Source organism: Gouania willdenowi, unplaced genomic scaffold (genome assembly GCF_900634775.1).
Source record: "Gouania willdenowi unplaced genomic scaffold, fGouWil2.1 scaffold_3_arrow_ctg1, whole genome shotgun sequence".
In the NCBI taxonomy this organism is placed as follows: Eukaryota; Metazoa; Chordata; class Actinopteri; order Blenniiformes; family Gobiesocidae; genus Gouania; species Gouania willdenowi.
Window position 1 is genome coordinate 1,728,822 of NW_021145162.1, and position 12,804 is coordinate 1,741,625.

The 12,804-nt window shown below is 39.8% G+C and overlaps 1 protein-coding gene across 1 annotated transcript in view; it reads left to right on the top strand.

Moving 5' to 3' along the window:
* LOC114460092 (GON-4-like protein) overlaps nt 1-12,804 on the top strand; it is a 31,094-nt gene that overhangs the window by 12,808 nt on the left and 5,482 nt on the right. Inside the window, exons 11-15 of the mRNA XM_028442127.1 lie at nt 7,808-7,869; nt 8,109-8,310; nt 8,569-8,655; nt 10,743-10,899; nt 11,251-11,401. Of these exons, the coding sequence (XP_028297928.1) occupies nt 7,808-7,869; nt 8,109-8,310; nt 8,569-8,655; nt 10,743-10,899; nt 11,251-11,401 (659 nt within the window). The remainder of the gene's footprint in view (nt 1-7,807; nt 7,870-8,108; nt 8,311-8,568; nt 8,656-10,742; nt 10,900-11,250; nt 11,402-12,804) is intronic.

Here is a 12,804-nt window from a genome sequence, read left to right on the forward strand (position 1 = left end):
TAGTTTGTAATTTGCCTGAGCCCTCTCCAGACAGAAACCGAGTCATTCGCAGAGAACTGATGTTGTAGCTTCTCTGAGTACAAACGTTTGGCTTTTCTCACCTCCTTTCTAAACGTGTACTTCGACTCTCTGTACCTGGCTCTGTCTCCACTCCTGAAAGCGTTCTCTTTGTCTGTCCTCAGCCCTCTGAGCTTAGCTGTGAACCAGGGTTTGTCATTGTTATAACTCACCCTGGTCTTTGATGGAATGCAGCTGTCCTCACAGAAGCTGATGTAGGACATCACAGCGTCTGTAAACTCATCCAGAGAACTGTTCACAGACCTGAAAACATCCCAGTCAGTACAGTCCAAACACTGCTTCACTGGTCCACTGTTTAGATTCCTTCACCACAGGTTTACAGAGCTTCAGCCTCTGTCTGTAGGAAGGAATCAGGTGGACCATCACATGGTCCGATAGGCCCAGTGCAGCACAGGAAACGGCGTGATAAGCACTGCTTAGTGTGGTGTAACAGTGATCCAGTGTCTTCTCCTCTCTGGTCGGACATTTAATTAATTGTCTATATTTGGGGAGCTGGTGTGAGAGGTCCCCTTATTAAAGTCACCAAGCACAATGATAAAAGAGTCCGGGTAGGTCCGCTCCACGCACAGGATCTGGTCGGCGAGTGTGCGCTGTGCCTCACACACATCAGCTGACGGTGGGATGTACACACCAACCAGGATGAATGAAGTGAACTCACGGGGAGAATAGAAGGGTTTGCTGTTGATAATAAAGGATTCCAGGTGAGGAGAGCAGTGCTGGAGGATCACTGTCACGTCGTTACACCAGTTGCTGTTCACATAAAAGCAGATTCCTCCACCTTTCCTCTTCCTGGTGAGCTCCGCGTCTCGGTCTGCTCTGTGAAGTTGGAAGCCGGCCAACTGCAGCGCAGAGTCCGGTACCGCTCCACACAGCCACGTTTCCGTGAAGCACAGAACAGAAGATGAGGAGAAGTCTCTGTTTCTACCCAACAGCAGCTGGAGTTCGTCCACTTTATTACACAGTGAGCGCACGTTAGAGAGGAATATCCTAGGTAACGGTGTGCGTCGGCCGCGCTGGCGGAGGCGCACAAGCGCTCCAGCTCTTTTTCCTCTCCTCCGGCGCTTCACTGCGTGAGCAAAGATGAGCGCACCTTTGAGTAAAATGTCCAGTAAATCCACAGAGGAAGCGATGAAAGTGGGAAATAAATCTTTGGGGATTGTTGCCCTGACGTTCAAGAGCTCTTCTCTTGAATAAGAGCACCAGTTGCGGATTTTACGACAAAAACAAGACAAAAAAGTGCGCACCAACACACCACAGCAGCCATCCGCGGCGCCATCTTGCCTCCCATCATTATTATTATTATTTTTATTACAACATATGACACATTTTGGCTACAAACATTTGGGATTATTTACAGTGCTCCTTTTGAACTTGAACAACTTGATCCAAAACTAATTCAGACTTAAAACAAATAATTATCCTGTTAAAAAGAACGTATTAACATAAAGTACAGCTGCACTTATTGTTATGTATTTAAATGGTAAAGCTTTAGTTTAGCCTTTGTTCACATTTCTATAAATGGACCTTCAGAGACGCCGTCCCCGTTGTTACATGTGACGTCATTAACCGTGTGTGTGAGCATGTGAAAGAGTAAACTAAAGACAACAATCAGAACCAGTCCGTCTCCCATGTCTGATTACTTGTTATGAGGACATCAACTGGTATGTGTTTTTGCTGAAATTAGTTGTTTTTGGAAGAAAAGTTCGTGCAAGAAGCAACTTTAGAGCGAGTGTACAGAACCCGGAAGTGAGTAGCGTAGCAACAGAGACGCTATAAACACAGCACGGAGGACAGCACAGCTGTGGGTGGAGAAGGTTGATTCTTCACGGTGGACAGCAAACATCTATATGGTGGGAGGAGCTTCACTTGGTGCTAGCATAACACAATATACAGGACCTGGAGGAGTTTATTGTTACGTATTTGCGACGTAAGAGGAACCGATAAGTGGAATTGGAATACAAGCAAACAAACGATTCCTGGGAATTGGATTATTGGGAACCGGTTCTCAGAAAGAACCAGTTTTTTCCCATCTCTACTTTGCAGGGCACCAGGTGTCTTCAATATTGAACCTCTCCACAACATTCTAATTTTCTGAGATACTCAATTTGGGGTTTTCATTAGTTGTCAGTTATTTAGAATCAGAATTCCTTTATTAATCCCAGGGGGAAATTGCTTAATCATCAATATTAAAAGAAATAAACACTTGAAATATGTCAGTCTGTCTGAAATGAATGTATACATTATACAAGTTTCACTTTTGGAATGGAATTACTGAAATAAATCAACCTTTTCATGATATTATAATTTTATGACCAGCACCTGTATAAAATAAGAGACCCAATAACCAATAAAATCATATTAGACCAAAAGAAATTAAAAAAAAGTGTTCGAGGACTTTTACTGTAAACTACACACAGCCTCCCTCAATAGTAGAACAGGACATTAATATTATTTTGCATAAACTAGTTTTGCCAGCAATAGGTTACTATGTAAACAGGGTCCGACATGCTCAGTGCAGGGACAATGGTGAAGCGCTTATGGCTTGTGCAAGTCGGATACCAGGTACCCGAAGAGTTTGGCTGGGGGAGTCGTGTTTTTTTTTATTCCCAAAGCAGAAAACATAACTGGATCAATGTCTACAATGGACTATAAAAACATCTCAGGGGTGTGTATGTCAGTATGCGTGTATGTGTAGTAATGGAGATGTGTATATTTTGAACGTTATCTCATCATGTCTGCACTAATATTTTATTTTATTTTATTTATTCAGTTTATTTCCGACATGGTTACATTCACTTTTTTTACATTTTTTTTTTTTTTTTTTTTTGTACATGCCGAAAAAGGAGACGAGAGAAGCAGTTTGCTCATCTAGGTCCTGTCCCCATTCAGCGAAATGACAATGAAGCTTGATTTTTTTTTTTTATTTCGTAACGGCGGTTCTGAGTGAGATGTCTCATTATGGTATACACACTCCCTGTAGCCCTCAGAAGCACCTTTTTTCAATCCGCCAAGCCCTGATTGGCTGGAAAGAATTATCCATCCACCAGGGACACTCCCACCTTCTATAAGAGGGAGGGCGGATGTGCAGTTTCTCATTCAAAATAAGCACCTCTTATCACTCGTTTGAGCCAGAAGGGGTTGTCAGGTGAGACATCTCACTCATATTACTCATAGAACTGGGGTTACGAAAGTAACTTATACTGTAGTTCTATTTCATAATAGTTTGTGAGATGTCTCACTATGGGATATGGGAACTCCCATAGTGCAGACATGCTTATCGAGCAAAAAAAACAGCCCTTAAGGCAGAGTCCGTTATACATCAGGACAGCAAAACAGTCCAGCATGTAAACCCGGACAAACGTGAGGGGTGAGGACCAACTCGCACAAATACAGCACAACCATCAACTGTGGCGTGTTGTTCTGTATCCCCGGTAATGGTTGATACCTTTGATGGTGCCAAAACCATGCTGGCCAACGCTACCCTTCTGGCGCACCCATCTCCGACTGCCCCAATTGCTCTTAGTACAGACGCCTCTGATTACGCCATGGTGGCTGTGTGAGCGGTGGGTGGAGCCTGGCAGCCGCTGGCCTTTTTCAGCAGGGAGCTCCGTGACAGCAAGAGGAAATACAGCACCCTTGACAGGGAGCTGCTGGGTCTTTTTTTCCACCACACATCATTTCCGTTTCCTGTTGGGTGGCCCGCTTCGGCACGCCGTCTGACCTCTCCTCGGACCGGGGTCCGCAGTTTACATTGGAGCTTTGGTCAGCAGTCGCCAAGGTCCTGGGGGTGAAGGTCTACCGTACCACGGCCTATAACCCATAGAGCAACTCACTTTGTGAGAGGTTTCATTGCGACATGAAGGCCGCGCTCAGGGCCAGCTTCACGGGCAGTGTCTGGGCCGACCGCCTTCCATGGGTTATGCTGGGCCTTTGCTTGCCCCCAAGTAGGATCTTCAAGCATCTTCGGCTGAGCAGGTGTACGGCCAGCCTCTGCACATTTCGGGGGAGTTTTTTCCTGATGCCATGGCCCTGTGGTCGGTTGCCTCCCATTGTGCTGTGTCCTGGGACGTTGCCGACGCTTTTATTCCCAATCCAACGTCTCACCATGGCCTCCCCCAGTCCTACGTTGCTAAGGTTTTAATGTCGGTGAAGTACGTTTTCATCTGCCACGATGGCCATTGTAACCTGCTGCAGTCCCCCTATGATGGACTTTTCCGTGTCCTGGTGGGAAGGTCTAAGAACTTTGTTGTGTATGGCTATAGACCGACTCAAGCCTGCTCATGAGGATGTTGGCAGACCTCTTCATTTGGCCCGGCCCCCATGGTGAGGGCGCCCCCCTGTGGCCGCCCCTTACCCTTTGCCCCTCTCCTGTTAAGTGCAGCAGTTAGTTGTTAATTGTACTTTTAGGAATAGTTATTTTGCAGAATACTTTTACTTTTACTCAAGTAAATCTGTGAGAAAATATATGTACTTTTACTCCTTTACTTTTAGGCTACATGCATGTCATTACATCAATTTGTTTATAAATAAATTCAGACGAGCTCAGACGCAGCTCACTGTCAGACATTATTAACCAATCATAGCAGCAGGACGGAGCTGTAGCCCCGCCCCTTCCACAGCCTCCCTTCACCTCACTGTAGTTCAAGAAATACTGGTGTCTCCTCTAGAAAATGTGCATTTACACCCTGTTTGCCTTTCAAACGTCATGTAATGCACTTCCTACTTTAAGAATTCCACTTCAAATCTGAGAAAACGTGATGGTAAGTAGCTGAAATGTTCCTCATGATTGCAAAGCTAACCATCTAATATGGAGTGAGTTAAAATATATATACAACACATTAACACTATGAGTAATGTATGAGTAATTCAAGATCCAGTGACATTCAATTATAATCTGATAGATAGAAATCCAATGACAATGTTTGTTAAGCCTGTAGAAGAAACGGAAATTATAGATTGTGTTAACGAGTGCAAAAACAAGACATTCACTGATTGTAATGATATAAATATGAAAGTGGTTAAAAAGGTAATTCATGGTATTTCAAAACCACTAATGCACATTTTTAACTTATCATTACAAACTGGTCAATTTCCCAATAGTATGAAAATAGCTAAAGTTGTTTCTCTACAAAACTGGAGACAAACACCATTTCACAAATTACAGACCAGTTTCTCTTCTCCCACAATTCCCCAAAATTCTAGAAAAAGTTTTCAACAACAGGTTAGACAATTTCATAGAGAAGTATAACTTACTCGCTGATAATCAATATGAATTCAGAAGTAACCGGTCAACATCACAAGCTTTAATTGAACTAATAGAAGAAATCACAACTTCCATTGACAAAAGAAAATATACTGTCGGGGAATTCATTGATCATTTAATACAATAAACCATGAAATATTATTCAATAAATTAGGACAATACGGGATTAGCGGATTGGCACTAGAGTGGGTGAGAAGTTATCTAAAAAACAGGAAGCAATTTGTGAAAATGGGAGAATTCCAGTCAAGATGTTTGGACATTGTGTGTGGCGTTCCACAGGGGTCGGTGTTGGGCCCTAAATTATTAATTATTTATATCAATGACAATGTAATATATCACAAATACTCAAATTAATTTCATTTGCTGATGACACAACTGTACTTGGTTCAGGTGGGAATTTACAGAAACTTTCACACATTATCATTTCAGAATTCATCAAAATGAAATACTGGTTTGATAAAAACAAGCTATCATTAAATCTGAGCAAGACAAAAATCATGATATTTGGCAACAGAAAAATGAAATACCAAGCACAGGTGCAGATAGAGGGGTAGACATAGAAAGAGTACATGAAATCAAATTCCTTGGGGTAACAATAAATGATAAAATTTGCTGGAAGTCTCACATTAAATACATCTGCTCTAAAATATTGAGAAATATTTCTGTAATGACTACAGCAAAGCACTTCTTAGAAAACAAATCACTTCATATTCTGTACTGTTCGCTGGTCTTACCATAGTTAAATTACTGCACAGAGATCTGGGCTAATACATATTAAAAATCACTAGAGTCACTATTCATAATGCAAAAAAGAGCCGTCAGAATTATTCATAATGTTGGGTATCTGGAACACATCAATCTATTATTTATAAAGTCTAAAATAATGACATTTTATAATATTGTAGAATTCCAAACAGCACAATATCTATAAAAAGCAACGAATACTTTATTATCAAGTAACTTACAGAAAATGTTTCATTGAAGAGAGAGATGGTATGATTTAAGGGAAAAGTTGAATTTTAATATTCAGAGAAGTCGAACAACAATGAAAAGATTCTGCGTAACAAATAACGGAGTAAAGCTATAGAACAGACTGAGTGTGAAACAATGTCCAACCATCAACCAGTTTAAAAATAAACTGGAGGGAGCATAAAGGTTTGTTTTTTTTGTCTGTGGTTGCTCTTGGGGTGGGGTTAGGTGGCTCTGAGTTATTATATATATTTATATATCTATTTCTTAAATATGTTTTTTTTTCTATGAATATCTGATATACTGTTGACACTGATATATTAATTTATAAAACCAGGTATAGTTATCATTATGTTAGTGTACATTGATGTGTGAATGTGTTACTATATTACCATATTGACGATCATGTAGAGTTGTACATAGGAACTTAAGTGTGTATGCATATGTGTATACATATTAAATAGAGATTAGGAGGTAGGATTAAATAATTTTTTATACTTATTCCTACTCCTTTTCAAGCATGTTAATGATAATGATCGATATATATATATATATATATATATATATATATATATATATATATTTATTATGGATTATTACTTCTTTGTTTTGTTGTGTTGATTTCATGGTCTCATGTTCGAAATAAAGATAAAGATAAAATACTGCTGCAGAACGCACCTCCATTGGTAGCCTATTGCCTGTCGCCAGGTTAACTATAATCTGCCTTTTAGCGGGTGCAGCGGGCCCAGTTTTAATGCAATGTAGGGGATACATATGTCATGTGAAACTAGAGAACCTAAGGATTTTTGTGAAATTAACAAAATAATTGAATATATCACAGAAATAGACATACAGTACAGTAGAGGAAGTATTTCACTTTTTCTAATATAAATATATTTCAATTTAAAATACAGTAGAAAAAACAACTGAGCGTGCATATTGTGACTTTGTACACTAATCCTTATTTGTAACACATTAAAACAAATATGATCCAAAAACTCATTTTAGAGAAAAAATGTGATATATAGATGTAAAAATGGGATCATGACCCATAATAGGTTTGGAACCACTGATATACACACTTTATGTTCATTTCATTTTTTTTTACGCAGGTTACGTTTTTTTTAATGAATATATCCAAGCATCTCATTCAGGTAGTGATGGTTTGTTTTAGAAGTAATAAATTGCATTTGAAGTTACTCACTACTTGAGTAGTTTTTTCATATTTTGTTACTCTTAAGCACTTAGTTTTATAGAGTACTTTTACTTCTACTTGAGGGACTGTACCTTTAAGGGAGGGATTTACAGTGTTGAGTTTCTGGGTTTAAGTGTGTGAAGTTTTTGACCTCTCTCGCTGCTCTAGTTGTATTCACATTGTAAAGTGATTTGAACATCTTCGTCTCTCGTCTCCTCACTTACTACACTCCAGAGCTTTTATTTTGCAAAAATCTGTAATGAAACCCAGCTATTGATAAAGTCAAGCTCTGCTGTCTGCAGCTCCAGGAGGAAGAGGAGGAAGAAGAAGAGGAGGCAGACGAATCCCATCCTCAGGTTCTTCAGTAAGCACTGATCACACACTTCACTACACGACCAACACATCCTTTACACTGCACATCCTCCCGTTGGGACAGGGGAGCAGAGCCGTGCTCTCAATGTTTGGGTCGGGAGGAACAGGAAGTCTTTACTGCTACTTCCTCACAAAGAACATGTGAGCAGGAGACCAGCAGAGAAGAGACACTAGTGACAACTGTACTGTGTGCTGATTGGTCAGGAGCCTGACTCCTCCCCCTCTCTGCAGGTCAGAGGTGTTGCTGGACCAAATCTTGACAGAGCCGCAGCGGACTGATCAAAAACAAAATAAATGTCCTCAGCAGAGACGAGTTCTGCAGGACACGACCAACCACCTGCACACCACAGCCCATGATTTATCTCCTGTGTCGGAACCCAGCTTGAAATTGAACCACAACCAGAAACTACAGCTAAAGCAGCAGATCCAACAGGTACCAGCTTCTTTACGCACAGTTTACATGCTTTTTGCACACAATTTACACTGTTTACATACTGTTTACACATTATTTACACCTTGTTTACACATATTTTACACATTGTTTCCACCCTGTTTAGTCCCTCTTTACATCCTGTTTACGCATTGTTTAGACATTGCGTACACACTGTTTACACATCGTTTACACCCTGTTTACCGACTGTTTTTGGGAGCTGTGGGTGCATTAATTCATGGCTAATATGATGTCTTTCAGCATGTGCAGCTGCTGACTGAAGTTCACCTGCTGAGCCGTGACATCCCTGCCCTCAGTCTCCAGGCCAGAATCACTAAACATCACCTGGTCAGTGAGTGTCCTCAGTTCTTAAAGGGTACCTGTAGTGGAAATCTAAATAACATATGTTTAAATGTGTTACCAATAAATTAAACATGTGCACCTGTTTAGAAAAAAAACTGCATTAAAAGGACTTTTTACAATGATTTTATACCTTGGGGCATAAACTGTTGAGAGCTGACATTTTGATCAGGATATGACACATGTTGGATGATTGGCACGGCCTGTGGCTTTAAATACAGTAGATGGTGGTGCATTGTGGGAGGCACATGACGGTGCCCTAACCAACAGGTAAGTTCTCCTGACAGAGTTCATCATTTAGCCATAAGGAAATAAGAGGGAGCAATGTGGTGGGGGAGTCCATAACTGTCAAGTTTTAGATTTGAAAATAAGGGAAATTTTCTGGCGCCCACTACCAGTCGTCCCACCCCCAACCAAGCTCAAGTATCTCTTATATTTTAATACAGATGTACAATAAATCTAAAATACCCACTTATCAACCACTTATTAAATACAGTGATGTGATTATAATCTATAGGTCGACCTTTATGAATATTAAAATGCTGTAAACATTCCTACTAGGGCTGGTGATATGAACCTAAACTCATATCTCAATATATTTTCTCAAAATGGTGAAATATGATATAAATCTAGATAATTTTATTAAATAAAGTCTGACCAGAAAAACAATTCTGGGTTAAATTTGCTGACGTAAAATGTTATGCAGGGACATTTATTAATAAACAGCTGATCAATATGTGAACTCATTAATCATCTAACTGAGCTTTACATGTTGTTCTGAGAAGTAAAAGCAGTGACTCTTAAAACTAGTATTTTGATACATAATAAGCTATAATAAATATATGAAATATTATAGTTTTCTATATCACCAAAATATAAAACTCGATACATCTTGAATCTCGATATATCGTCCAGCCCTAATTCCTAAATCATAAAACAGCCTAAATAAAAACATAAATGTGTTTATGAAGCACATGTGTTTATTTAATATACTTACAGTTTATAAACAAATCAACACGTTGTATATTTACTGTTAATTTAACATTGTTTGTCTTTAAGTTAGACATTAACATTTTATTTTATTATATATTTTATTATAATTTCTCATACTCACTCATATGGTTCTCTGATATTCACTAATGACTTATTAAACACATTTATTACAGACTTTACATTATTTAACACTTTATAAACAGTGTATATTTGTGGAGCTTGTGATTGGATGATTTTTCATGGTGACTTACGTGGTTCCTTCTGCTGTGGTAGACGTTAAAATATCAGTTATTAATCTAACAGAACGTGTAACTGTGTCACATCCTGATGGTCTTTATGAAGATAAACTCTATGTTATATTTTACAACATATTTACACCAGTTCTTAGTTTTTATCACCAGAACGTCTTCATTCATCATCTCTGTTCTGTTGTTATTTCTGGGTTTGTTGCTGATGTCAGCACTAATCTCACGAGAGCTGCCACTCAAGCCATTTCAGGTGGAAGTTCTTGCGAGGCTAGTGACGGCGTTCAGTTTAATAAGACATCTTTTAATTATTACATTAAAATACGGGATATTTACGGGAAAATAATAATACGGGAAGATGGCGGGAAAGAAGGGTAAAATACGTGAGTTTCCTGGCCAAAACAGGATACTTGACAGGTATGGAGGTGTGGTCAGTACCATGACACCCCCCATAGTATCCCCTGTAAACAGAAACGTAGTAGTGCTCTGAACAAGTACGTTTACAAGCTGCATTCGACCACTTTCTGTGAAGGAATTCTGTTGGTCCATTAGCTTAGCCCATTAGCTTAGCCCACAGAGCCCTCTCACAGCAGCTCAGCTTGAAGCGGTCCTCACATACCACCCATTGTGGTGTGAACGCAACGTTTTCAGTGTGTATCCCGTACCAATATTATGGAGCCAACATCTGGATAACTCTGTCTTAGTGTGGTTATTTGGCTCAGAGACGCTAAATAATTTTTTTCTGTTGTTATAGCAACCATTAGCTTTACACTCTTTAATTAGCGCTGATCATTAGGGTGTGTGTGTGTGTCTGTGTGTATCTGTGTGTGTCTGCAGGAGGATCTTCATCAGAGGGCCAGTGTTTCCAGCAGCTTGTCAGTGTGTAATCTGAAGGCTTCTCTGGATCTGCTGCAGGAGGTGGATGGACATGATCAGCCTGCTGCTGCCTCACACTCTCACAGACTACTGCCAACAATGGCTGCTTCAACCAACAGTGAGTGTGTGGACACACTCGCACTGTGTGCGCGCCCAAACTCACTGGCCCTCAACGGGTGTAAATATGAGGTTACATTGTGTTGTACGACAGGACCAATGTGTGACTTATGAAACACTGGACCAATCACAGCGCACCAATGATCAGGTGTTGATAATTGGCTGGATTTAATTGTCATTAACATGTTATGCCCTCAAATATTCCTGGTTCTGAGGCCCCACCCACTGAGGTCAAATAAACATTTGCAAGGAAATGAAATGTTTCCGAGATGAAAATCAAGACAATCAAGACAAATGACGTGTGTCTGTGTCTGTGTCTGTGTCTGTGTGTGCGTGTGTGTGTGTCCCTCAGGTCTGGCTTTCCCTCTACTTCCTGCTCACACTGCCTGGCTGTTTGCCACTCGGCCTGAGTTCCTGTACACGGAGCTGCTTCCTGTATGTAGTCTGAACCCTGAATACCATCAGAGACCTCGCAGGAGTGTGTTCACTGCAGGGGAGGAGGGGTGCGCGCGCGCACACACACACACATACACAGTGTTCATCAGAGGACATGTTGCCTCATGTCAGCTCAGCTGCCGGAAGTGTATCAGTAGTATGAGTGGTATCAGTAGTATGAGTGGTATCAGTAGTATGAGTGGTATCAATAGTATCAGTAGTATGAGTGGTATCAATAGTATCAGTAGTATGAGTAGTATCAGTAGTATGAGTGGTATCAATAGTATCAGTAGTATGAGTGGTATCAGTAATATGAGTGGTATCAATAGTATCAGTAGTATGAGTGGTATCAGTAGTATGAGTGGTATCAGTAATAAGAGTGGTATCAATAGTATCTGTAGTATGAGTGGTATCAGTAGTATCAGTAGTATGAGTGGTATCAGTAGTATCACTAGTATGAGTGGTATCAGTAGTATCAGTAGTATGAGTGGTATCAGTAGTATGAGTGGTATCAATAGTATCAGTAGTATGAGTGGTATCAGTAGTATCACTAGTATGAGTGGTATCAGTAGTATCAGTAGTATGAGTGGTATCAGTAGTATGAGTGGTATCAATAGTATCAGTAGTATGAGTGGTATCAGTAGTATGAGTGGTATCAATAGTATCAGTAGTATGAGTGGTATCAGTAATATGAGTGGTATCAATAGTATCTGTAGTATGAGTGGTATCAATAGTATCAGTAGTATGAGTGGTATCAATAGTATCAGTAGTATGAGTGGTATCAGTAATATGAGTGGTATCAATAGTATCTGTAGTATGAGTGGTATCAATAGTATCAGTAGTATGAGTGGTATCAGTAATAAGAGTGGTATCAATAGTATCAGTAGTATGAGTGGTATCAGTAGTATCAGTAGTATGAGTGGTATCAGTAATATGAGTGGTATCAGTAGTATCAGTAGTATGAGTGGTATCAGTAGTATGAGTGGTATCAATAATATGAGTGGTATCAGTAGTATGAGTGGTATCAATAGTATCAGTTGTATGAGTGGTATCAGTAGTATGAGTGGTATCAGTAATATGAGTGGTATCAATAGTATCAGTAGTATGAGTGGTATCAGTAGTATGAGTGGTATCAGTAATATGAGTGGTATCAGTAGTATGAGTGGTATCAGTAATATGAGTGGTATCAATAGTATCTGTAGTATGAGTGGTATCAATAGTATCTGTAGTATGAGTGGTATCAATAGTATCAGTAGTATGAGTGGTATCAGTAGTATGAGTGGTATCAATAGTATCAGTAGTATGAGTGGTATCAGTAGTATCAGTAGTATGAGTGGTATCAGTAATATGAGTGGTATCAATAGTATCAGTAGTATGAGTGGTATCAGTAATATGAGTGGTATCAATAGTATCAGTAGTATGAGTGGTATCAGTAGTATCAGTAGTATGAGTGGTATCAGTAGTATGAGTG